Below are 25,052 nucleotides of genomic sequence, written 5' to 3' on the forward strand. Positions count from 1 at the left end.
TTGGTTATAAAGAAGCAAAAGTTGATGTCCATGCGACTTCCATATAACCAAGTATTACTAGATTCCATCATGGATAAATAACTAATATCTTGATTATTAAAATTCAGTTTTTGTGGAAATCAATCTTTGGTTTCGGTATTTTTAAGCTTATGTATTGATGTTTTCTGTTTTGATCCGCAGCCCTCGAGCTCTAACCTGGAACAGCTTCATGGCAAGGCTGCTTGTATGAGAGAGGATGACATCACCTGTAGAAACTGGCTAAGTATGTACATGTATGTTCTGAATTATATAATATCCTCAGATTTTGTGTACATGTAGAATTAGCAGTTCACCAAGATTAAAATCTTACTTATATTTTTCTGACCCTTATTTGTCTATCTTTTGCATGTTTATTCCAGTTAGCTCTGACATTTTCACCTTTCATAAACAAATGGATCTTATTGTTTCCTGAGAAATACAATAAAGAAATAGTGCAGATTGTAATATGCCTTTTAAAAAACAGCTTTCAATAACTTTTGTTTCTTCTAACTTGAAATAAAGCACCCTTAGGGTAAAGAATTCAGATTTGTTGATCACTGAGAGCAATGTGACTGGAGTGAGTGATGTGGCCTGTGTACTGTACATATTGTTTCTAGAACATATCTTTTTGCTAATTTTTCCAAATAGTTGAACTACACAACTGCCAGGTGGTTCTGAAAGGGGTGGAGACAGATGGTCATGTGATAGTCAGTGCTGCCAAAGCGGAGATAATGTCATACGAGTATCAACCGGTGTGGCAGAATCAACAGGTGCACAGTAAGACGGCCTGGGTCAGCTCCATTGAATGTATGCAGGTAACTCCAGATGTCAATTTATTAAAGCTGTGCATGTATTCTAGTTCAATTTGAAATGTTTAGTATGAGTCATAGATGAATGTCTTATTCCAGGGTTGTCCTAAGAATTGAAATAGCAGGAGAAATTAAAAAAGTAGAAGGGGGTCTTTGGTTCCTCCCCTGAACAGGGGATTGAGGGGGATACCAGAATAACCGGGGGATTATATCATTTCAGGCAGGGAAATTCCCCAGCTCCCGGGTCTTAGGGACAACTCTGTATTCATAATTGGCATTGTATGATTAGATTTCTATAACACTTACAGTAAAGTTCATCATTTTCATATACTGTAAATGAATTATATTTATTTGTACAATATTTGGTGGAAATTAATTTTTAGGTCACCTGAGTCACTCAGGTGACCTATTGCTATCCGTTTTTGTCCGTCGGCGTGCGTCGTGCGATGTGCGTTAACATTTGAACATTTTTAGCTTCTTCTCTGAAACCGCTCAACCAATTTCAACCAAATTTTGCATATAGCATCTATGGGTGAAGGGGAACAAAAATTGTGAATTTCATGGTCCCTGCCCCCCTGGGGCCTGAGGGGTGGGGCTAAAACCACCAAAATTAATGCAATCTTTAAAAATCTTCTTCTTTACTCCTGGACATCAAGCAGTCAAACTGTTGGCATGATTGTAATGAGCATTGAGTTCTCTACCAAAATTGTGAAATTCATAGCCCCAGGGTCAAGGGGTTCTTGCCCCAGGGTGGGGCTATATAGATCATATAGTGTAAGTGCATTATTTCTTTGAAAATCTTCTTCTCTGCTCCTGGGTATTAAATAAATTAACTAAGTACATAGTTATGAAGAGCAATAGTGCTTCTTCCAAGATTGTGAAATTCATGGCCCCAGGGTCAGGGGTTCTGGTGTTAGGGTGGGGCTCTATTGATTATATAGTGAAAATGCATTAATTCTTTGAAAATCTTCTTCTCTGCTCCTGGGTATTAAATAAACTAACTAAGTATATAGTTATGATGAGTAAGAGTGCCTCTTTCAAAATTGTGAAATCCATGGCCCCAGGGTCTGGGATTCTGGTGTTAGGGTGAGGCTCTATTGATTATATAGTGAAAATGCATTAATTCTTTGAAAATCTTCTTCTCTGCTCCTGGGTATTAAATAAACTAACTTGAAGAACATATGTATGATGAGAATGGCCGCCTTTTCAGAAATTGTGAATTTTATGGCTCCTGGGCCCGGGGTTCAGGTGTTAGGACCGGGCTCTATTGATTATATAGTAAAATTGCATAATTCTTTGAGAATCTTCTTCTATGCTCCTGGAAATTGATTGAACTAAGTACATAGTGATGATGAGCATGGTTGCCTCTTCCAAAATTATGAATTTCATGGCCCCTGGGTCAAGGGTTCTGGTGTTAGGGCAGGGCTCTATTGATTATATAGGGAAAATGCATAAATTCTTTCAAAATCTTCTTCTCTGCTCCTTGGTATTATCTAAACAAAGGAAGTGCATGGTTATGATAAGGAAGAATGTCTCTTCCAAATTGTGAAATTCATGGCCCCTGGGTCAGGGATTAGGTGAAGGAGCTCTTGAGCTCGAATGCCATGCTATTATATTAATAGGCGGTAAAATAACCACAATATTTAAATTCATTAAATCCTTGATATTTCTTTAATTGACTGAAAAAAGATGAATTTGATATCCAGCATGAACATGTTCGACGGTGTCCAGTCAATTCGAACCCTGCTCTATTCGGACCATGGCATAATGCCCCCAACTGTAAATTTGACATTTTGTTTAAAACTTAACATTTTTATTAGTCAATCATTTGACCTACTGCTATCTTTAAATTAAAAAAATTTAAAATGTTTTGAAATTGTTTTTCGTGTTCGATGCCATTGAGGCCTTTCAGGCTTTTGATTTTCTACTACTGGTTATAAAGCAAAGAAACAAGTGTATAGTTATGATGAGCAAGGGTGCTTCTTCCAGAATTGTGAGTTCATGGCCCCTAGGTCAGATGTTCTGGTGTAAGGATGGGGCTTTATTTACTTAATAATATAGTGAAAATGCATTTCCTTGAAAATCTTCTATGCTTCTGGGCAAACAGAGTAGAAGTTTTAATATGCAAAGGTATTTTTACCAGAATTTTGAACACCTGGACCATTGAGTCAAGTGTTCTGGTCCTGCCCAGCTCTCTATTAACTTGTATTCTGCTGAGCAAAGTTATTCCCCTTTGCCATTCACCTTCGATAATTAATCACAGTGACTGTAAACAATGTACTGTGGAATCATTTTAATTCGTGGGGGTCAATGTTCGTGGGCAAGCAAAATTGTACTTATTCGTTGGGACGTAATTTCGTGGGTTACCCGTTTATAAGGTAGATTCAATGAATCAGTGTGTTTACAAAATAAACATTCGTGGGGATGTAAATTCGTGGGTAGGGATGACCTACGAAATCCATGAACATTGGTCCCCCACGAACAATGATGATTCCACAGTATTTGAAAGGTTAATAGAATACGAGAATTATGCAAGAATATTTATTGTAAAATAAAAAATTACTTTCACAGTTTTAATGATCAGGTAGACTTGGAAATAATAAATGAATAAAATTGGGACAAAAATAACTTACCTTTTTAAATGTTCTTCAAAGGCCAAGAGAGGCCAATGTGAGAAGTTATAATATGGGGTTAAAAAATAGACATTTTGTAAAGTAGCCTGCATGGTAATGGTGATAAATGGGGGACAGATAGATACTAGACCAATTATTTTGTTGATGCTAATCATGTTATATTTCTTGCTTTTGGGCAACAAAGCTTCATTTATCAGTTTATGGATCCTCTAAATTGTTGTATTGTACTCAGGTGACCGTTAAGGCCCTTGGGCCTCTTATTGAATGTGCTATAAATATACATATTAAACATGACATTAAGTGATGTACTTGATTCAGGACACTAAAAATACACAGCCAAGTGTACTGGTAATGTGTTGCCAGTAATTTGCTAATAATTACATGTATTCTGAATTTTTTTTCAAAAAAATGAAAATTTCATCACTCATTGTAGACAAAAATGTTTAATTTGTTTGTGTTAGTATTATGCCACAGTTGACCCTGGCAGTGACCTTGAGGAGGACTGCTATCCCTGGCTGTCTCAGGAAAATGTGGAGGATCGAATGGAGGAGGATCTAAGTGGGCTGCCAGAGATGGTGTCTAGTGGACACAGTGTGGGCGGAGTCGTCTACAGCTCCATCCCTAACACCAAGGTAAACAAGTACTGTGAAATTGGGGGGTGGGGGGCTAAGGGAGTCAGGGTTGGAGGGGGGAGTCATCTACAGCAATATCACACCAAGGAAGAACCAGGAGAGGGTTTGTTATCTACAGCACCATCCCTAACACTGAGGGGGAGAGGGATCTACAGTACCATCCCTAACACTGAGGGGGAGGGGGATCTATAGTACCATCCCTAACACCAAGATAAATAAAAAGGGTGAGGATGAGTAATTATACCCCTGCAAATGAAGTTTGGAGGGGGGGGGCATATAGGAATCACCTTGTCCATCTGTCCATCCATCTGTCTGTTTGTCTGTGCAAACATGTCCGGTCCATATCTTTCTTACGGAGGAAGATTAGAATCTACTACTACACCCAAAGAATGTTCATGACCTGAGGATGTGTCATGACTTTGACCCAAGGTCATTTGGGCAAGTTCAAGGTCACTGGAAGAAAAAGTTCATAATTAGTGTCCAGTCCATATCTTCTTAGGGATAAACTTGGTGAGTTTCCATTTTACACAAAGATTGCTTATGACCTGAGGGTGTGTCTTGACCTTGACCCAAAGTAATTTTTGCAAGTTGAAGGTCACTGAAAGAAAAAGTTCATAATTCATGTCCAGCTACATCCTTCTTATGGAGAATAATGTTGGGATGTTGGGAGTTTCCACTTCCCACAAAGATTGCTTATGACCTGAGGGTGTGTCATGATCTTGACCTATAGTCACTGTAGAAAAAATGGAAAGATAATGCATCCATACTTGCCAATAGAGGAATACTTGAAAAATTATTTATTTTTTCAATGTAATAAAAAAAAATGTTATTATAAGTATTGATGTTTTATTAGGCTGCACCTTAGTTTCATTCATTAAAAAATATAATGAGCAATTAGTGAACACCTCTTAGATCCATCAAATACTAGTATTAGTGACTTGGCACCTTCTCTGAAAAACCCTGCGGGGGGTATTTGTCCATTTTGGACAGTTTTAGTTACACCTTTCCTTATATGATTGGTCTGTGCAATTAGAACAAACTAGAATGACTATTAGAACACTTGTGTCTGGACTTTAAAATAATGTTGTGAATTTACATGTACATTTGATACTATGATGAAATATGACTGAAAAAATTAGTTTGTATCTTATACTGTATGGGGGATTAATTTCACGTGTTGTAATTTTCACGTTTTTCTCTCTTTTTACATGATCGCGGTTTGTTGAATTCGCGGAATTGGCATATAATAAAAGTTACCTCCCTTGTCTATAGCGACATTAATCGGCGTTATATATCCACTTAACAAACAACAGTGTAGGTTTATATGAAATAGTTAGATTTAATAATTAATTGACGATTAATTAAGACAAGTGCAGTTATTAAAAGTCCTCGACTATAAACGTCGAATGACTTTCCTATATGCTATTATGTGAGTGCATGTACACCCCTAGATCTTCTTTCTGAAGGGATAATACATCGCGGCGAAAAACCACTGGACGGTAATTAATGTGTTAATGTATGTCAACGAAATAATATCTTTCCACATCTTCAGCAAGTTCGCTAGGTATTTGAATGATTTTTTTTAAAAACCATAATGTTGATAAAAACTACTAGTAGGTAAAAATACACGTGGTAACATTAGTTACGCACGGGTACTGTAGATTCCTAAATATACACGAGGAATTAATTAACGCGTAATTACGCGAGGAGCACCACTCGCAAAATAAAATTACACGCTTTTATTTTTATGGTGTTGAAATCAATGTTAAATCTCATTGTAAACCGTCCATTCGCGAATTATTGTTCTCGCGATTTGGCGTCTAAGAGCCCTCTTGCGATATTAAGTACTCGCGTAAAATAAGGAATTTACAGTTATCAAAACCCATGATCCACTTCTTTGATTGATGAATCATAGCGTTGGCTATTAAAACAGCTTTTTAACAAATACAGGTTTTTATCTGCTGATTTGAATTAAAATAAAACATGTATATATACCTATATCCTAGTCTATTCTCAAATTTACATATAAAACATGGAGGTTTGTGAAAACTTATTCACTGTTTCTTGAATTCACAGATTTATTAACACCGTGAATATAGCGAATATTAACACCAGGAGTTATTTTCCCCCTATACAGTAATCTGTGTTGCTTATTACACTTAAATGCAGTAGGACTTGAAGTCATTTTTGAAGGGAAATTGTCTTATTTTTTTATATAAACTGCCCTAACACAGGTTATACAGTATAACTTGGGTAGCTATTTAATTCATTCCTTAAATAATTTACTGACTATTGAACCTGTGCCTTTTCTATGTGACCTGGACTCAGACTGTACAGTGATAATTCCAGTCCAAGTTCTTTATATTGCTATAAAAATATGAATTATTATTATATACATGAACTTGTTAGTTTTCAGTGTACAGTGTATAATTAAGTCCAGTCCAAGTTCTTTATATTGCTATAAAAATATGAATTATTATTATATACATGAACTTGTTAGTTTTCAGTGTACAGTGTATAATTAAGTCCAGTCCAAGTTCTTTATATTGCTATAAAAATATGAATTATTATTATATACATGAACTTGTTAGTTTTCAGTGTACAGTGTATAATTAAGTCCAGTCCAAGTTCTTTATATTGCTATAAAAATATGAATTATTATTACTTACATGAACTTGTTAGTTTTCAGTGTACAGTGTATAATTAAGTCCAGTCCAAGTTCTTTATATTGCTATAAAAATATGAATTATTATTATTTACCCCACCTCTGTTGATTTTTCGATGAAATCCTGGCTTACGATTGGTTGAAGTCTGTCACGTGAAGGGGGTGTATTACTTATACTTAGTCGCTTGAAAATCAATACATGGTCGATACGGAGTTATCGTTCTTTTGTATTGTTCGAACAACTCGAGTTCACGCGATTTGCCGAGTGTCTGTTGACAATGTTACAGTTAACTAATGTAAGTAAAGAAGATGGAACCTTTTTCTCCCTTTACTGAAAGTCTTCAAAACTGTCAGTACGTAACACTCGCAAAACAACATAACGTCACACAACGTGACGTCATAATAGGCATTGTATGAGTGATGAAACATATATATAGAGAGAAAAACAATTTTACAAACCACAGACGATGCATAAATATTTTATCGGTGGGGTAAATTCGTTACATAGTTTTGTAGTGACAGGGTACGGGATGATACCTGGTTAGTAAATTCCATACCTGGCTCGGCTTCGCCTCGCCAGGTATGAAATTTACTAACCAGGTATCATCCCGTACCCTGTCACTAAAAAACTATGTAACTAATAATACCTGAACTTGTTAGTTTTCAGTGTACAGTGTATAATGTTAGTCATTATAACTATATTTATTACAGAGACAAGTTCAGCTCCAAAGAATCATCTCCAGGTGTAAATGTCAGGTGTTTTATGCCAGTTATGGAAAAGTTGGACCGGATATAACCCTGGCTATTCCTCCTCCAGTAAGTACTGATGTAACCCTGGCTATTCCTCCTCCAGTAAGTACTGATATAACCCTGGCTATTCCTCCTCCAGTAAGTACTGATATAACCCTGGCTATTCCTCCTCCAGTAAGTACTGAGCTGTATGTTCACTTCTGAATTTGATTTACTCACAAAAATTAATAGTACCATTACACACATCAATATTTTGCAGCCAATGGATGACTCGGACATTGTAGCACCAGAGGAGGCAGTAGACACGTTTACTCTTCTCCACCATGATCTCAATATCTGTACCAACTTTGTAAGTATATCCCACAAGTTTTCATTAGTCCCCTAATGGTGAAACTGAGGGGACTATAGGTTTCTTCTGTGTTTGTCTGTCCGTCTGTCTGTCTGTCCATCTTGCTGTCCCTCTGTCAGTCTGTCCCACTGGGTTTTCCACACTTTTTTCCTAAACGCTTGCAGATATTAAGCTGATTTTTGGTATGTGAGTGTACCTTGATGAGTTACAGATCAAGTTTACATTTCGTTCCTCTTCATTGATATTTGACAGAATTACGACCTTTTCAATTTTTAATGGTTTTCCACAATTTTTTTTCTAAATGCTTGCAGATATTGAGCTGATTTTTGGTATGTGACTTTATCTTGATTAGTTATAGATCCAAATTTACATTTCATTCCACTTCAATGATTTTTGACGGAATTATGGCATTTTCAATTTTTAACGGGAGCCAGATTACACTTGCCGGTAGGGGACAAGTATTGCTTATGCAATACTCTCAGAATGCTTGTTTCATTATAGATTGTTCAATACCATACAGTGCTTAAAAAAAGATTGAGAAATTTTAAATGGTTGTATTGCAGTAAAAAAGTTTATTGTATGAGAAATTCAGACCTACGGTACAAACTAAAGTACATTTCTAAGTGAAAAAGTGTCACTCCTTGCAGCTACTTTAATGTTAATAATCATGTCTCTAACGTTCTGAATTTTTCAGCCTCAATATCAAATGATCCTGGATATTGTCAATAATTTGTTGCTCCATGTGGAACAAAAACAAAAGGTATAACATTTTTAATATAATCATATTTTTAGCTCACATGCCCCGAAGACTCAAGTGAGCTTTTCTGATCAAAACTTGTCCATTGTCATCGTTGCCATTGGCTGTGATGAACTAAGTTTTTACATGGAAATATAAAGGTAAAATCTTTTTCTGAAGTACAGCAAAGCCATGATCAGACATATTTATATGGAAGCATCCTTAGGTGGTACATGTATATATTCTAGTTCGTTCAAATCATGAACCCGGATGGGGGGAGGGGGGCACAATATGTGATCTAAGCTGTAAATAAGAGAATATAAGGAAAAGATCTGCTGATAAAGAATATAAGGGCCATAGTTACTTGGGTGAGCTTTGTGGCCCATGGGCCTCTTTTCTGATCATTAGACCTTCATTGGACTCTATATAAATGTGCCATATTTCATATATAACAGGAGACCACAGACAAGCTACAGGATATGAGATTCCAATTGCAGCTCTCCAATATTGAGGATCAGAAAACTCCAATCCAGTTGACACAGGAAAATCTCAGGTAGTTAATCAACACTGTATAATTTAAGATAGTCAGTTAAGACATGAAATCTCACGTAGTAAGTAGATATGGGGAGCAGATATGGTGGAAATGTCTGATAGTCAGTAGATATGAGGAAATATCAGGTAGTCAGTACAGTAAAACTTCTCTGATCTGGACATCAATGGTTTCATAGAAATTGGCCAGATAAGACAACATTCTGGATTAGACAACATTTTAAACAATAGAATTTACTGAAAGGGACTTAAAGTTAACTTTGAATTAGGCAAGATTTCAGGATAAACAACATCCAGATTAGACAAGTTTCACTGTAGATATGGCAAAAATATCAGGTAGTCAGTTGATATGGGGGAAATGTCAGGTAGTCTGTAGATATGGGGGAAGTGTCAGGTAGTCAGTAGATATTAGGGAAATGTCAGGTAGTCAGTAGATATGGGGGGAAATATTAGGTAGTCAGTAGACATAGGGGAAATGTCAGGTATAAGTACTCAGTAGATATGCGGAGAAATGTCACGTAGTCAGTAGCTATGGGGGAAATGTCAGGTTGTCAGTAGATATGGGGGAAATATCAGGTAGTCAGTAGATATGCGGGGAATGTTAGGTGGTCAGTAGACATAAGGGAAATGTCAGGTTGTTGTTAGATATGGGGGAAATGTTAGGTAGTCAGTACTCGGTAGATATGGGGAGAAATGTCACATAGTCAGTAGCTATGAGGGAAATGTCAGGTTGTCAGTAGATATGGGGGAAATATTAGGTAGTCAGTAGATATGGGGGAAATGTCAGGTAGTCAGTAGATATGGGGGAAATGGTTAGGTAGTCTGTAGATATGGGGAAAGACAGTAGTCAGTAGATATGGGGGAAATGTCAGGTAGTCAGTAGATATGGGGGAAATGTCAGGTACTCAGCAGATATGGGGGAAATGGCAAGTACTCAGCAGATATGTGGGAAGTGTCAGTAGATATTGGGGAAATGGTTAGGTAGTCAGTAGCTATGGGGAGAAATGTCAGGTAGTCAGTAGATATGGGGGAAATGTCAGGTAGTCAGTAGATATGGGGGAAGTGTCAGGTAGTCGGTAGATATTGCAGAAATATCAGATAGTCAGTAGATATGGGGGAAGTGTCAGGTAGTCAGTAGATATGGGGGAAATGTCAGGTAGTCAGTAGATACAGGGGAAATGTAAGGTACTCAGCAGATATGGGGGAAATGGTTAGGTAGTCAGTATCTATGGGGAGAAATGTCAGGTAGTCAGTAGCTATGGGGGATATGTCAGGTAGTCAGTAGCTATGGGGAGAAATGTCAGGTAGTCAGTAGATATGGGGGAAATGTCAGGTAGTCAGTAGATATGGGGGAAATCTCAGGTAGTCAGAAGATATGGGAGAAATGTCAGGTAGTCAGTAGATATGGGGGAAATCTCAGGTAGTCAGAAGATATGGAGGAAATGTCAGGTAGTCAGTAGATATGGGGGAAATATCAGGTAATCAGTAGATATGGGGGAAATGTCAGGTAGTCAGTAGATATGGGGGAAATGTCAGGTAGTCAGTAGATATGGGGGAAATATCAGGTAGTCAGTAGATATGGGGGAAATGTCAGGTAGTCAGAAGATATGGGGGAAATGTCAGGTAGTCAGTAGATATGTGGGAAATCTCAGGTAGTCAGTATCTATGGGGAGAAATGTCAGGTAGTCAGTAGCTATGGGGGATATGTCAGGTAGTCAGTAGCTATGGGGAGAAATGTCAGGTAGTCAGTAGATATGGGGGAAATGTCAGGTAGTCAGTAGATATGGGGGAAATCTCAGGTAGTCAGAAGATATGGGAGAAATGTCAGGTAGTCAGTAGATATGGGGGAAATCTCAGGTAGTCAGAAGATATGGAGGAAATGTCAGGTAGTCAGTAGATATGGGGGAAATATCAGGTAATCAGTAGATATGGGGGAAATGTCAGGTAGTCAGTAGATATGGGGGAAATGTCAGGTAGTCAGTAGATATGGGGGAAATATCAGGTAGTCAGTAGATATGGGGGAAATGTCAGGTAGTCAGAAGATATGGGGGAAATGTCAGGTAGTCAGTAGATATGTGGGAAATCTCAGGTAGTCAGAAGATATGGGGAAATGTCAGGTAGTCAGTAGATATGGGGGAAATCTCAGGTAGTCAGAAGATATGGGGAAAATGTCAGGTAGTCAGTAGACACAGGAAATTTAGAGTATTAATAATTGGGAACAACAGAACAACAGGAAAATCTCATGCAGTTCAGCAAACACATAACAATGCAATTCTCAGGTAGTCAGGAAACAAAGACCTATACTGAGTGGTCAGACAACACAGAAAAATCTCAGGTAGTCCTTCATAAAAAATCTTGAATATTTAACAAAGTAAATATTAGATTGTTAACAAAAAACACACATACATACATGTATATACAGTCAAACCTCATCTCGACCTCGATGGGATCGAGATATCCAAGGGTTCGAGATATTAAGAGTAAAATACATAAGAGATATGTGGTTAGGACTTCTCAATCACTTCCACCTATCCATGGTATTCAAGATATCCATGTTCGAGATACCAAAATTCAACTAGTATTTTGAAATTTGAATAATTTACACACAACAAAACATTGGAAGCATTTACATGTAATTCTGATGATTTTTTATAGGGAGCATTGTTTAACTCTTCGTCGGCTTGAGAAAGAACTCTACCTCATTCACAAAGGTCTGGACGATGACGAGGACAATGAAATGTAAGGAATTTAGAGTTGTCTTTCTTGTTCAGCATTAATCTCCTGATTCATTATAATTTCTACCAATCAAACCTCCTTCACTGACATTTTTTTTTGTTTGTTTTTTTTTCAGTCTGATGCAACAGAGTGAAGAACTGGAACACCAGCTGTTTGATCTCAAGGAAAAAATTTATTATCTCAATGAAGAACTTACTATGAGAATAAGGTATTAATGTTTTAACTGTTTAGTTTTATTTATTGCTGTGTTAAGTAACAAGTGAATACTTATGTATGGTAGTTTATAAAGCTATGATTCTTTCTTGTGACAGTTGTTTTAAAGAGAGCCAACTTCAATTCAAAGCGTTACAGAGAATCATGAAAGGTATTCTATTTATTCTGTATTTACAGTGACTTACGTTAATTTGTCTACAATAGGATAGACATTTAAATGAAATTATTTATATATATGTATAATAAATTCATCTGAACTAAGATTTTTTGAGATTGTAAAATTACGAATCTAAAATAGATAATTTTTCTGTGAGCAGCTCAACAGGTGCATGTGTCAAGGCGGAATGAAGTGTGTTTTAAGTTTGCTCAGTGGCGACTGACCAGGGAGGATGGGCAACTGGGAATAACGGATCTGATGCTGAGGAACTTTGTGTAAGTGATAAAAAAGACTACTTTTCAAGTCAAATACACTAAATAGATAGGAAACTGTAAATACTGATAGCACTCTACGAGCCAAGTCAAGCATTATATATGTTGGAAAACCTCGGTTAAAAATAAATTTTAAAGATTAAATATGGGTAAAATAAAATGTAGAATGGTATTGCTTCTGCAGAAAAATAAGGGGAAATTAGAGAATTAAATTGTCATTGCTTTAAAGGTGCTTGGACACAGATTTGAAGTTAATATTTTCTCAAATTTTCTGAATAATTTCATGACTTGTGTGTTGTTATAGCATTTCATACTAAAATATAATAAAAATCTTATTTCATCTCGAAGTTATTAAAACTTCTATTTTCTGGATGCGTTGGATTGACACATCCTTGTGCTTTCACATATTTTAATTTTATTCTTAATACTTAAAAAAAGTGGCAATTTTATTGCGTATTAATGAAAAATATTAAAACTATAACCCAGAAAATTCAGAGTAGAAATGTTCGAAAGCAAAATCCACTCACAGTATTGTAAGTCCGTACTCAGTGGTGTGTGCAGAGTTTAACAATTGAACACACCCGGTGAATCGTATACACTAACAATAACAGAGCTCGTGCCCTGTTTACAAAAACAGTTTACGTTTCACGGGTGTGTTCAATTTGTTAAACTCTGTACACATCATAGAGCACGGACTGACAATACTGGTGAGATGGTTTTGCTTTCGAACATTTCTACTCTGAGTTTTCTGGATTATAGGTGTAATATTTTTCATTTATACATAACAAAATCGCTTCTTTTCTTAAATATTAAGGATAAAGTTAAAATTTGTGTAAGTGCAAAGATGTGTTAATCAAATGCGTCCCAGAATTCGTAGTTCCAATAATTTTCAGATAAAATAAGTTTTTAATTATATTTTCGTGTGAAATGTTATTGCAATATATAAGTCGTGATATTATACAGAAAATTTGAGAAAATATTAAGTTCAAATCTGTGTCTAAGCACCTTTAAAGTCCACAATGCTGTTTTAGTGAGCATTTCTTTGCAAGATTAATTGGAAGTTTGATAAATTTAATCTTCTTTACAGATACACTAAAGTGAACAGGGATAATGACACATGGACCCACCAGCTGGAACTGGGCTGGGTCAAGATGACCAATCTCCTACCAAACACTATCTACAAGGTGAGGGAATTTTGAAAAAACATGTATTTTATGTGCAATTTTGATGATAAATTTACTGTGGAATCATTTTAATTTGTGAGGGTCAATCTTCGTGGATAAGAGAATTTTACTTTGTAATTACGTTGGTTTGTTGGGACGTAAATTTGTGAATAACTTGTATATACATTACAGAAGATTCAGTGAACCATTTCCTACCTTTAAATTTATCACTATGCAAACGGTTTTGAAAAGAGGTGCAGACTAAACAACTTACCGAAACACATTCTGAATTCTTTAACTTATGCTAAAATACCCCCGACACAAAGGCTTTGTTACATGGAAATCGCAAAATTTTTCCCTGTAAAAATATCCATGTTTACAGTTTTCTTGCTGGGGATGTCTATTCATGGGTAAGGGTACCCCTCAAAATCCACAAAAATTAGTCCCCCCAAAACAATTATGATTCCACAGTATTTTCTCTTTATCCCTACAAACACATTAAAATTGAATTTTTTTTAAAGTGATTTAACTTTACATTAACACGAGAGTTAAAATAATTGCAGGATGTTCTGGTTCCCCTTGTGCTGGGTAAAGAGAATGATCTCAGACAGATGGCTCTCAGAATCATATGTAGTGAGAGACCCCCAGGTGAGTGACATAAATCATATGTAGTGAGAGACTCCCTGGTGAGTGACAGAATCATATGTAGTGAGAGAGACCCCCAGGTGAGTGACAGAATCATATGTAGTGAGAGACCCCCAGGTGAGTGACAGAATCATATGTAGTGAGAGACCCCCAGGTGAGTGACAGAATCATATGTAGGGAGAGACTCCCAGGTGAGTGACAGAATCATATATAATGAGAAACCCCCAGGTAAGTGACAGCAAGACAAAATGGTCATAACAAACTTGTAAATTTTCAAAACCTTCATGATCAACTTCACAAATGCAATCATCATATAGATGTTTATAAATTTGTATTGAGAAATGGACTTTTGAGCTTGAATACTGTTCGTTATCTCCATACATTTCATATAAAATTTTCAGTCACTATCAGTATTTTACTACGCATGCCAGTGATGCTACATATAAAATAATACTTGTACATTACTTTTAGTTGGAGGGATTGCTGTGAAGGAGCATTTTGAGGTGAATGTAGTTCCTCTACAGATTCAGATGACTTATCAGTTTTACAAGACGGTCATGGAATTCTTCTTTCCTGATAAAAACATTGAATCAGAAGGCCAAGGTGAGAGAGAGATACAGTACATGTTACTATAAAATGTGATATGTCCTGTATTAGAATGTTCTGCATGTCCATGTTAAAGTTACTAAAACTTGTTTGAGATTAGAGGCAAAGTGTTACTAAAACTTGTTTTGAGATTAGAGGCAAAAAGTTACTAAAACTTGTTTTGAGATTAGAGGCAAAAATTTTCTTAAATAAAATGTTTCTATTTTATATAGATGGTTAGGGATTCATAATTGTATATATATTGGTTTGAAATACTTCAGTAAACTTTTGCTCTCCTCTGACATTATTTTTCACACTTCAGAATGATGAATAAGTTATAAAAATCTTAATATGAAAATATATATGTTTATTTTATTAGATGGAGAATCAGACAAGCCTCTTGTGAAGAAGAAGGTTGAAAAAAGACCCTCCATAAAGAGAGACAGTGTCAAAAGGAGCTCCTCAGCTCATAACTTTGCAGAAATCGATAAAATGAAGGCAAGTGTTAACCTTTCTTCAATTTTACATTTCAATGAAATATAACTCAGAAACTGTACGAGATAAACAAATTAATGTTGTACAAATTTTCAGAAATATAAACTATGCTTCATAATTTTATTCTTCCAGGAAAGAGCTTCAAATAACAACACCTTTGTGTATGTAAAAATTCCAGAAGTTTCTCTTCGTGTGAGCTACAAGGTAAACACATTAAAACTTCAGATTTCTTATAAACTGACTTGTATTGAGAGCGTTTGGTGACTTGGTTATTGTACAAATGTTTAGGGAGAGAAGGAGAAGAATATAGCAGACATCCACGACTTTAGCATCGTTCTTCCAACCATGGAGTACCACAATCAGATCTGGACCTGGTTTGATCTCCTCATGGCAATCAGGGGGGACACCAAGAGGGTCATTCTGTCACAGGTTCTTAATTTGTCCTTATCAAATTCATACATCCATCTGGGGTAACAAGATCGACATAATCTATTATAGTCTGTTTCTAACGACTTGAAATAAATTTTATGCATGTCATTGTAAACATGAAGATGGTGATACATATTTGAGAAATTCATATATTATTTAAAAATTTTTTTGCCCGGATAATACGATTCTTTGAATTGCCTGTAAATGTAGACTGACCCTGTCTCGTATACTCTTTTAGACTGTTTATTAATTCAGTGTTTGATGTCCTGCTTGTAGGCTATCAAACAAAAACTACACATGAAGTCTAGAGTGGGAGAGGAGACTCCGCTTACTGATGTTCAACAAGAGGAGGACAAAATGAAAATGTTGCTTGGTGCTAAACTCCTGGTAAGTGACAAAGCCAAAGTAAGGAAGAGGACAGACTCCTATGATATGTACATATACATGTAGTAGTAAAATGTCTATGGACAGTTTCCTTAGATATAGTGTATACTTGAGTAATTGTCCAAGGACTGTTTCCTGTAATGTATACACAAGTGAGGTCAAGGTCAAAAATGTTGATGCAGTTGAATAGCTTACATCAGTATGTATCAGCATATGAAGTTTGATAAATATATCTTGAATGGTTTCTTAAAAACTGAGCTAAACACTAATTTAAGAAAAGTGAGGTCGAGGTCAAAGGAGAGGTCAAGGTCAAAAAATGTTGATGCAGTTGAATAGCTTACATCGCTATGTATCAACATATGAAGTTTGATTACACTATCTTGAATGGTATCTTTAAACCTGAACTAAACACTAAGTTAGGAAAAGTGAGGTCAAGGTCAAAGGAAAGGTCAAGGTCACAAATGTTGATGCAGGTGCATAGCTCTCATCAATATCTATTAGCATATGAAGTTTGATGAAAATATATTGGCTAGTTTCTTTGAAACTGAGCTTAACGCAAAGTGCGACAGAAGGATAGATGGAAGGATGGAAGACGGACATGACAAACACTATATGCCCTGGCCATATTCATGACGGGGCATAAAAATCATGCAAAGGGACAGTTTCTTATACAGCAGAACAGTCTTGATATTTTTTCTTGTTTTGTAGGCTGGACAGGAGAAACCTGCAAAGAAAGGAATCTTTGGAAAATCTCAAAAGAAGTAACATTGTGTTACAAGAACAATGGTTTAATGGCTCTCGGGGCAAATCTCAAAAGAGAAAATGATAGTGTAATATAACAGTGTAATGCTGCTATATAAGAGATAAAAATTTGTTTTTTGCTTTTTTTCTGTGCCAGGAGTCTTTCTTACATGCAGAGTTTATTGAGCAATGTTTACTTAGCTATGTTAACTTAGCTATGTTTATTGAGCTATGTTTACTTAGCTATGTTAACTTAGCTATGTTTATTGAGCTATGTTTACTTAGCTATGTTAACTTAGCTATGTTTATTGAGCTATGTTTACTTAGCTATGTTAACTTAGCTATGTTTATTGAGCTATGTTTACTTACATGCATACTGTAAAATCACATATTTTCTTGAGGTCAAATTTTCATGGTTTGAGGAAAATATACTGGTTTGTGTGGATGTGGTTGAGGAAGTCCGGACTTGTTATATATTTAGAATTTTACATTTTGTGGGGGACATGAAATAGTGGGTCTCTCTATACCTTAAAATTGGTGAATATAAAACGCCCACGAAAATAAGTGATTTCACAGTAATTCATTTCTTGCTGAGCTGAAATTTTTTTTAATGCTTATATATATATACATGCATTATGAGGTGTGCATACACATGATTTTATGAGGAATAAAACTGAAGATAAAGTAATTAACATGTATGAACATGTAATGCATACTTTGTTAAACAAGTTTATCTTTTCCATCTTATAATTTCTCATCATTATATTCAGTTTGTATATTGTAAAAAAAGGTTTCTTACAAAACCGCCAGAGAGAGATTATAATCTACATGACCAATGTTGTTAAGAGAACAACGATACTTGTTTTATGGTGCTGCTATTGTTATGCTAGTTATTGTTGAATTTTATAGTCTGTGATATTCCTTGCTTCAGTCATATTTTATATGTTTTAGAATTCAATATTTTCTGTGAGGTGGAACTTTAATTTTACCTTAACTGTAAGTCATGATAGTTTTCTTGGGTATAGCTCAAACTTTTGTATTTATTTATTGTTATGTGTATTTAAGGTTTTGCTTATTTAAAACGACATCAGTTTATAATAAATTGAGTATTGTATTGTTAAGCTATTTTCTTTTTCAGTTGAGAGTGTTTTACAATATCAATACAAATAGAATCATTTAGCTTCTGTTTGCCCCTTTGTCTGCCCCTACACCCTATATCCTTTGCACCATAAAAGGGATTTAATACAATAAGCACATTTATATCTTGAGTTAAGGGTTGCTATAAAATTCTAGGGTCACTACCTGCATCTTCCAGGGTAAAATATTTAAGAAATAAGTGGTTGGGACACTTTGACATATCCATGGTCTTCAAGATATCAGTATTCGAGATATGGAAGTTCAACTTTTAAAATATGATGAAAAACATTATTCCTGATAATATCTTTTACATTTGAAATGGTTCATCCTCAGAGGCCTTGAAAATACTAGATACAATTGTTGATACTGTATTTTTGAATTGTATAATAAATAAACATACACTCTGTATGATTATTTAACAGCAGTATGAATAAAGGATCTAAGATTAAGCCTGTAAATTCCTTCCTACAAGACTAATATCTCCTTGTGACCTTTACCCTGAGGTGACCTTTCAACTTGAGAACTCTAAATCAACTGTAAAACAGTGTTAGTTTCTTTTCCATTCTACTACATGTATTTATTTTTCAGGCTACCAAAATTTGCATGTATCATTTTTATATCGTAAATATAGCCTCTATTATTAAGTTTCTTTTGACTGAAGTTTAAGACCCGATATGAGCCTATTTTTTTTATTGAACTAACTTTAATTAAGGAACAACAGCCATTGAATGCCTAATTTTCAGTTGCTTGATTTGTAATATTAATGGAATGCTGCAAGATGTTACAGTTTGAAAAAAAAATTCAATATGTTGCAATAAAAAAATCATGAAAACAAATTTTGTCCTAGCAATTATGACAGTATGTAATGGTATATGTAGAGCAAGAGACTTTACAAGTTAACGCAGAATGTTATATCGCAGAATGTAATTATCACTACATTTTGCATCATTGCATTAGAACTGTGTTGATTACATGTACATTCTGCGTCTTTATTACATTTTGCATTGTAATAGTGCTTGCTCTTCCTCTTCTTTCAACTATGATCTCGCTGGAGACGTCATTACTGGTAACGTTAATATACAATGTAGTTGAAAAACACGACCTAAAAGCCATCATTTTAAAAGGTCCTAAATACAGGGAGCCCCCGATCTTTCAATTGGCAGCAGAACTTCATTTCTATTATGAATTCTGTCGAAGAATATGCCAGACGTTGAGCGAAATATGAAGTAGAAGACCTGGCCGCTTTGTCTGAATAGATTAAGTTTTTTTTTAAATATATTATAGAATAGTGTTAGAAAGTTAAAAGGCAATATGCAAACCATCTGTCCATCCATTTTCACTAAATCGGAGGTCATAAGAGAATTAGCAAGACTAAACGAAAAATATATTATGCAGATGATAAAGGTATATTGCTACATAATAAGGGAAGTTGACGATTGAAAAATTGAAGTCGCCACGTTTATCATAAAGCTTTGTGAAACAGATGTGTCAGACTCTGTGGTATCTTTTATTTCAAGCTCACTGGGATATATCGAGTCGACATGAATGAAAGTAAATTTGTTAATTGATAATACGTTGTCGATATATCTAAATGTCGAGTTGAAGGCCACAGAAAGCGGTTTCTTTTTCTCACGTAGAAGTTTCTGAATAAATTCTGCTTCATATGAATACAAAAATAGTCCTGCTAATAAGCATCTTTTTAATATCAACTTCAGAGTATTGTTCAGAATGTTTTTAACAAAATAATTTCTTAGAGTGTCCATGTTATGTCGAGCAAAGAAATACTATTTTTAATTGTATATCTAGTGTAGACCTGCAACATCCTGTATCTCTAAATCTGTTGTTATTTGGTGATAGTAATATTCCTTATGCAAAAAAATATGAAATTGTTTGATTGTGTTCATAAATATATTACACAAACCAAGAAGTTTCATAAATGATGTGAAATTATAAAATATTTGTTTCTTGTTTAAATCAAATACACATTCATTGTATTTTCATTAATTGCTGTAATTCCCATTTCTCAGTTTTTTCTCTCATTTTCACATAAACCGGTATTCATTTGATTTTTTTTCTACTCTTATTTTTTTTCTCCTAAATTCCATTCAATTTTGTGTTACTTAACTATAACTTATTGGTGATATGAACCTGTATTTATATGTAGTAGTATGTATATTTTAATTAATCTTGCCGTGGAGAGGGCTTATATAGACTATGCCTGCTGCCCAATCCATTTATGTATTTATTACATAATAAAATATGTTCAAATAAAATCAACAAAATAATTTTGCAAATAACCAACGACAAGGTAAGTATAATATACCGAAAAGTTAGAGAAAGGCACATTCTTCTCGTTGACAATATCTACGTGGTTGTTGGAGACCAGGTCTTTCAACAATCTGTTGGAATTTCGATGGGTACTAATTGTGCTCCTTTATTAGCCGGCCTGTTTTTAAATTCCTGTGAATCAGATTTATTCAAAAACTTAAATGAGAAGAAGAAAACACTTGCTGTGGCCTTTAACTGGACATTCTAGATACATGTATATCGATGACTTTTTATCAATTAACAATAGTTCCATTCATATGATACCAGTATATCCCAGTGAACTCGAAATAAAAGACACCTCAATGTCTGCCACATCTGTTTCATATTTGGAATTTTTACTGAATATAGGCTATAAGGACTAACCAACAACTAAATTGTATGACAAAGGAGACGACTTCAGCGGGGCCTCGGCTCCATTACTTTTCAGGAATGGAGCGTTACTCTTTGGTAACCTTTACCTAATTTTTTTATGATTTTTTTTTCAATTATAAATAATTGGTAATAGTTCAGGCGCGATAGCACGAACGTACACGCCAGGGTTTTATATGCGTACATGTTTTTCATGTTTTACATGCATGTTTTGTGATAAGAGACTGTATATGGTCAATGTTGAGTAGCTAACTGATAACAGGAACGGGTGATGGAAATAATGTGATTCTTCATACTTAAGAGTTTTAGACTCCAAGAAGAGTTTTTGACACACATTATGCTGGTAATAAAATTATTTCCAACGGAAAGTTGGCATGTCAGTGCCACACTGGAATGTTGTTTAGGTGAATACACAATAATCTCGTTCTTGTCCTTAACAGGTTTGAGCGCATCCAGGATTTAATGTCAGACAAACACTCCTCTAGTATTCTTGTGCTCTTGCGCTTGTGTTCCTTGTATGCATAGCCTTGAAGACTAAGTATGCCTGAGTGTCATTGGCATAACAATGGCACGATGTTACAATGTATGTCTACGGCATATCTCGCCTATTTGTTTGGAAACATCGCATAGAGTTCAGGTCCGAAAACGGAACCCTGAGGAACTCCACAAGAAAGCAAAAAGTCCTTTGAATGTGTAGATCCGATGACTACTTTTGCTTATGATCAGTGAAGTAGGATCTTATTTATGCAAGGACTGCACCAGTACATATAATGTGTGATGCCAAAGGAGAACTCAAGACGCCTAAGAAGAATCTGGTGATCAATTATATCAAAGGCAGGAGAAAGGTCCAGCATCACATGCGAATCACGAAAATTACTGTCCAAGACTGTCATAATGTCTTGATGAACTCGTAACAGTGTCGTCTCTGTTGTGTGACAGAGGCGGTATGCTGAGCTACATGATTTAAGAAGTAGGATTCTATGTACACATGTGACTTATGCGAACAGCAACTGCTTCTCGAGAATTTTGTAAAGGAACGAAAAGTTCGAAACTGGTCTGTAGTTCTTTAATAAGTCTGGTTCTAATCCCGCTTTCTTTTTCTGTGGTCGAACAATGTCTTGTTTGAAGGAACTAAGGAAAACTACATTCTGTAAATGATTTATTCACTATTTTTGTAAACAGAGGTAGTAGAAGATCTAAACCTGATTTTAAGAATGTTGTTGGGATCGGGTCAAGGTCACACGATTTGGCTGAAGCTGCTTTTATGATGTTTTGTGCTTCATCTTGCGTCGCTAAGTTGAACTTGCATAACTATTCACCAGCGAACTGAACATCAGCATAGAAGGATTCTCTTTCTCTGAACAGATGTTTTGACATAAACTGTTTCTGATTGTCTGGATCTTATTCAAGAAAAAAAATTCCAAAGGTATTGGCAAGTGTCTCTTAACATTGGTGTTCAGGAATTGTAGAATTTTATCACATTTCCCATTAGTCTGCTTGTAATATAAGTCGGTATATCTGCCATGGATTTCGACTTGTTTCTTCTATTTTGTTAGAATAATCTTTCTTGCAAATAATAAGTTAACTGCATCCTTAAATTTGAGTTGATAAATTCGTTTATGAACCACCGTTAAGCAGCAAGTAGTTCTACATATAAAGGACTATTTGGGTACAACATGATTTCCTTTGTTTGTAATGTGCTGTTGCCTCCAGAATGTTACGAACTTTTTTTATCAACAAGCTCATCAACTGGTGAGGTTATGTACAAGTTTTAAAATAAAGCACTTAACCCAATTTTGAATTTACAAACGTCTATTTGGCGAAGCTTACGATAAGTCACTACCTTCCGTTTGGCAGATAGTTTGGTAATATGAAGGTTTGTACAGATCGCGAGATGATCCCCAGAAGGACAACCTTTGTTGTCAATTGATTGATTGTATGTTGTTTTATACATGCCAATCGAGTATTTTTCACTCATATAGAGACGTCACCATATACCGATGAACGGCTTCAAATTTTGACCTTTACTCGGCACTCAGGGCCATTGAGCAGTGAGGGATCTTTATCGTGCCAACGCCTGCCGTGACACGGGGCCTAGGTTTTTAAGGTCTCATCCGAAGGACCCGCAACTTTCACTTCAAAGTGCCGAGCGCATGGCGAAGGAACAGTTGCTACTTATTTTTTATCGAATTAGGTCAGTCGCGGCCGAGATTCGAACGCATGACCTTCCTATCACAGAGCGAGCGCTCTACCGACTGAGCTACCGTGAACGGTCCTTTGTTGTCAAAGAGACATGGGTCAAAAAGGGTGGGTTCATTGTGTAATAAAAATTGTGGATCCCCGCTTTCGGGGTGGTGTTGGTTGTGGTTCAATGATGTTACTGTTTTGTCTGTCCATCAAGTTATATATTTTTTAGTAATATGTTCTGCAAAAGTTACTGCCAAATTCAAATGTTTGAAAAGTATCAGGATCAGATGGTTAAAAAATCATAGTACATTCAGAAAGGTTTTGTCACATGTGCCGGGTAATGCAATAGTGATAAATTATAAAAGCCCTCTCTTCTGTTGAAAAACTTGCAGCCAAGTTAAAAAACAGGTCACACTTCCAAGGTCAAGATCAAGAGGTAAAATTCGTAGTATATTCGGAAAGGCCTTGTCACAAGTTATGCTATGTGAAATACATTCAGGGGTTATGGCTAAGGTTAAAGTTTTTGTGAGATTGACAGACGAATGAGATGTAATGTCCCCATGCTTCAACGAAAGCGGGGGACATCACAACAATGACTAACCTAGCTGACGACTCTGAGAAATATTTCACTCGACGATCAAGTAAGGTTAGGTGACCTGATGGAATATGCTCTTCAAGAGAGCAGGTTACTACACTTTTACATAGTCCCACATATGCAAATACATTGCAGCAAATCTTGGGTAATTCTTAAATACTTTAGGATTAGCATGAGGAAAAATTCTGAAGTTGTTTCCTGATGCTGGAACTTAGCCTTATGATAAACATGCATGATGACTTCAATTTTTCAATCGTCAACTTCCCTTATGTAGCAATATACATTGTACCATAGGACTGGCGGTAAATTTAGATTTTGCTTTCATGTTGCTGTGGTGTATTTGCCAGAAGAATCACAGTTTTTTTTAAGTCACGCCCACCTTTTGGCATCAAGCCATACTGTGTCAAGACCTTGACTAATGAATGAATGATGTCAATTTCAAGACCAAGGCAATGGCTGATGAATGAATTAAGTCAACATTTTAAATTTCAAAAATACTAACATTATTTAGCTTGTCGGTGTCCGCTTCATAAATGGTTCTGTATGTTTTCTCCGCGTATCCTTAATCAGTAAATGATACGTCCTATCTCGAATTCTCGTCATTTTCTTTCCCGTCTCCAAATACATATAGCAATTTCACATCAGAAGTCCCCGCATTTTTTTACTTCCAATACCATTTCAAACTTTCATTAAAATGTCACAAATCATTTCATTTTTTTCCATAAAGAAAAAGTTCAATGCCGATGTTTCCCATATCCATCCCCCCTTTTTTCAAAAAAAAAAAAAAAAAAAACGATCTAGAGAGATAACTTTTCTTTCAGAGTTGACGGCTTGAACATAAAAGCCTACAATCGCTACCCCTATACCTGTACCTGACAAAAATCATGTTTTCTGCGTCTTCAACATTTCAGAGGTACAATATCTTCACACGTACCAATTCCGATTTTTTTATCAACAACTTGTAGTAGCAGTGCCGCAGTAAAGTATGATCCTTGCAGATGGAGACAGCTATCTATACAGACTCCGGACCGTGTCTTGACACCTCGTAGTAGGCGGTGCTATTTATCAACTCGCTTTTCTCTCATTGGTCCTCTGGTACAAGTAACTTACACAATAGATATTAATTGGTTAGCTGTAAATACACTCACAGTTTTTATTCACTCGGGGCTCCGCCCCTCGTGAATGAAAAACTGTGAGTGTATTTACAGCTAACCAATTAATATCTATAGTGTAACTATAACGTACCCTTATCACCTGCATATGGGGGTTTTGTCTCCCAGTTGATTCGATACGCGAGAGCATGCTCTAGGTATGAACAATTTCTAAAATTAGGCAAGCTATTGACAAACAAGTTGATGAAACAAGGATATCAAGAGTCTCGTTTGAAGTCATCATTTCGCAAGTTCTATGGTCAATACAATGACCAACCATGTCAGCAAATACAACCTAGCATTAAGTCAAATGCTGACTGACGT

The 25,052-nt window shown here is 35.8% G+C and overlaps 1 protein-coding gene across 1 annotated transcript in view; it reads left to right on the forward strand.

Annotated features, from left to right (window-relative positions):
• The window catches only part of LOC133205091 (protein hobbit-like), a 64,892-nt gene extending 47,653 nt beyond the window's left edge, over positions 1-17,239 (forward strand). Inside the window, exons 40-58 of the mRNA XM_061340832.1 lie at positions 181-262; positions 667-833; positions 3,922-4,092; positions 7,469-7,573; positions 7,767-7,856; positions 8,551-8,616; positions 9,048-9,145; positions 11,797-11,880; positions 11,993-12,085; positions 12,189-12,241; positions 12,408-12,522; positions 13,607-13,703; positions 14,246-14,330; positions 14,799-14,930; positions 15,292-15,410; positions 15,540-15,611; positions 15,696-15,836; positions 16,113-16,223; positions 16,929-17,239. Coding sequence (XP_061196816.1) covers positions 181-262; positions 667-833; positions 3,922-4,092; positions 7,469-7,573; positions 7,767-7,856; positions 8,551-8,616; positions 9,048-9,145; positions 11,797-11,880; positions 11,993-12,085; positions 12,189-12,241; positions 12,408-12,522; positions 13,607-13,703; positions 14,246-14,330; positions 14,799-14,930; positions 15,292-15,410; positions 15,540-15,611; positions 15,696-15,836; positions 16,113-16,223; positions 16,929-16,985 — 1,938 coding nt within the window. The 3' untranslated portion in view covers positions 16,986-17,239. The remainder of the gene's footprint in view (positions 1-180; positions 263-666; positions 834-3,921; positions 4,093-7,468; positions 7,574-7,766; positions 7,857-8,550; positions 8,617-9,047; positions 9,146-11,796; positions 11,881-11,992; positions 12,086-12,188; positions 12,242-12,407; positions 12,523-13,606; positions 13,704-14,245; positions 14,331-14,798; positions 14,931-15,291; positions 15,411-15,539; positions 15,612-15,695; positions 15,837-16,112; positions 16,224-16,928) is intronic.
• The last annotated feature ends 7,813 nt before the right edge of the window (positions 17,240-25,052 follow it).

The sequence above is a fragment of the Saccostrea echinata genome, unplaced genomic scaffold, assembly GCF_033153115.1.
Source record: "Saccostrea echinata isolate AGI-Se365-2 ecotype Australia unplaced genomic scaffold, CSIRO_AGI_Sech_v1 ptg000054l, whole genome shotgun sequence".
Taxonomy (NCBI): domain Eukaryota; kingdom Metazoa; phylum Mollusca; class Bivalvia; order Ostreida; family Ostreidae; genus Saccostrea; species Saccostrea echinata.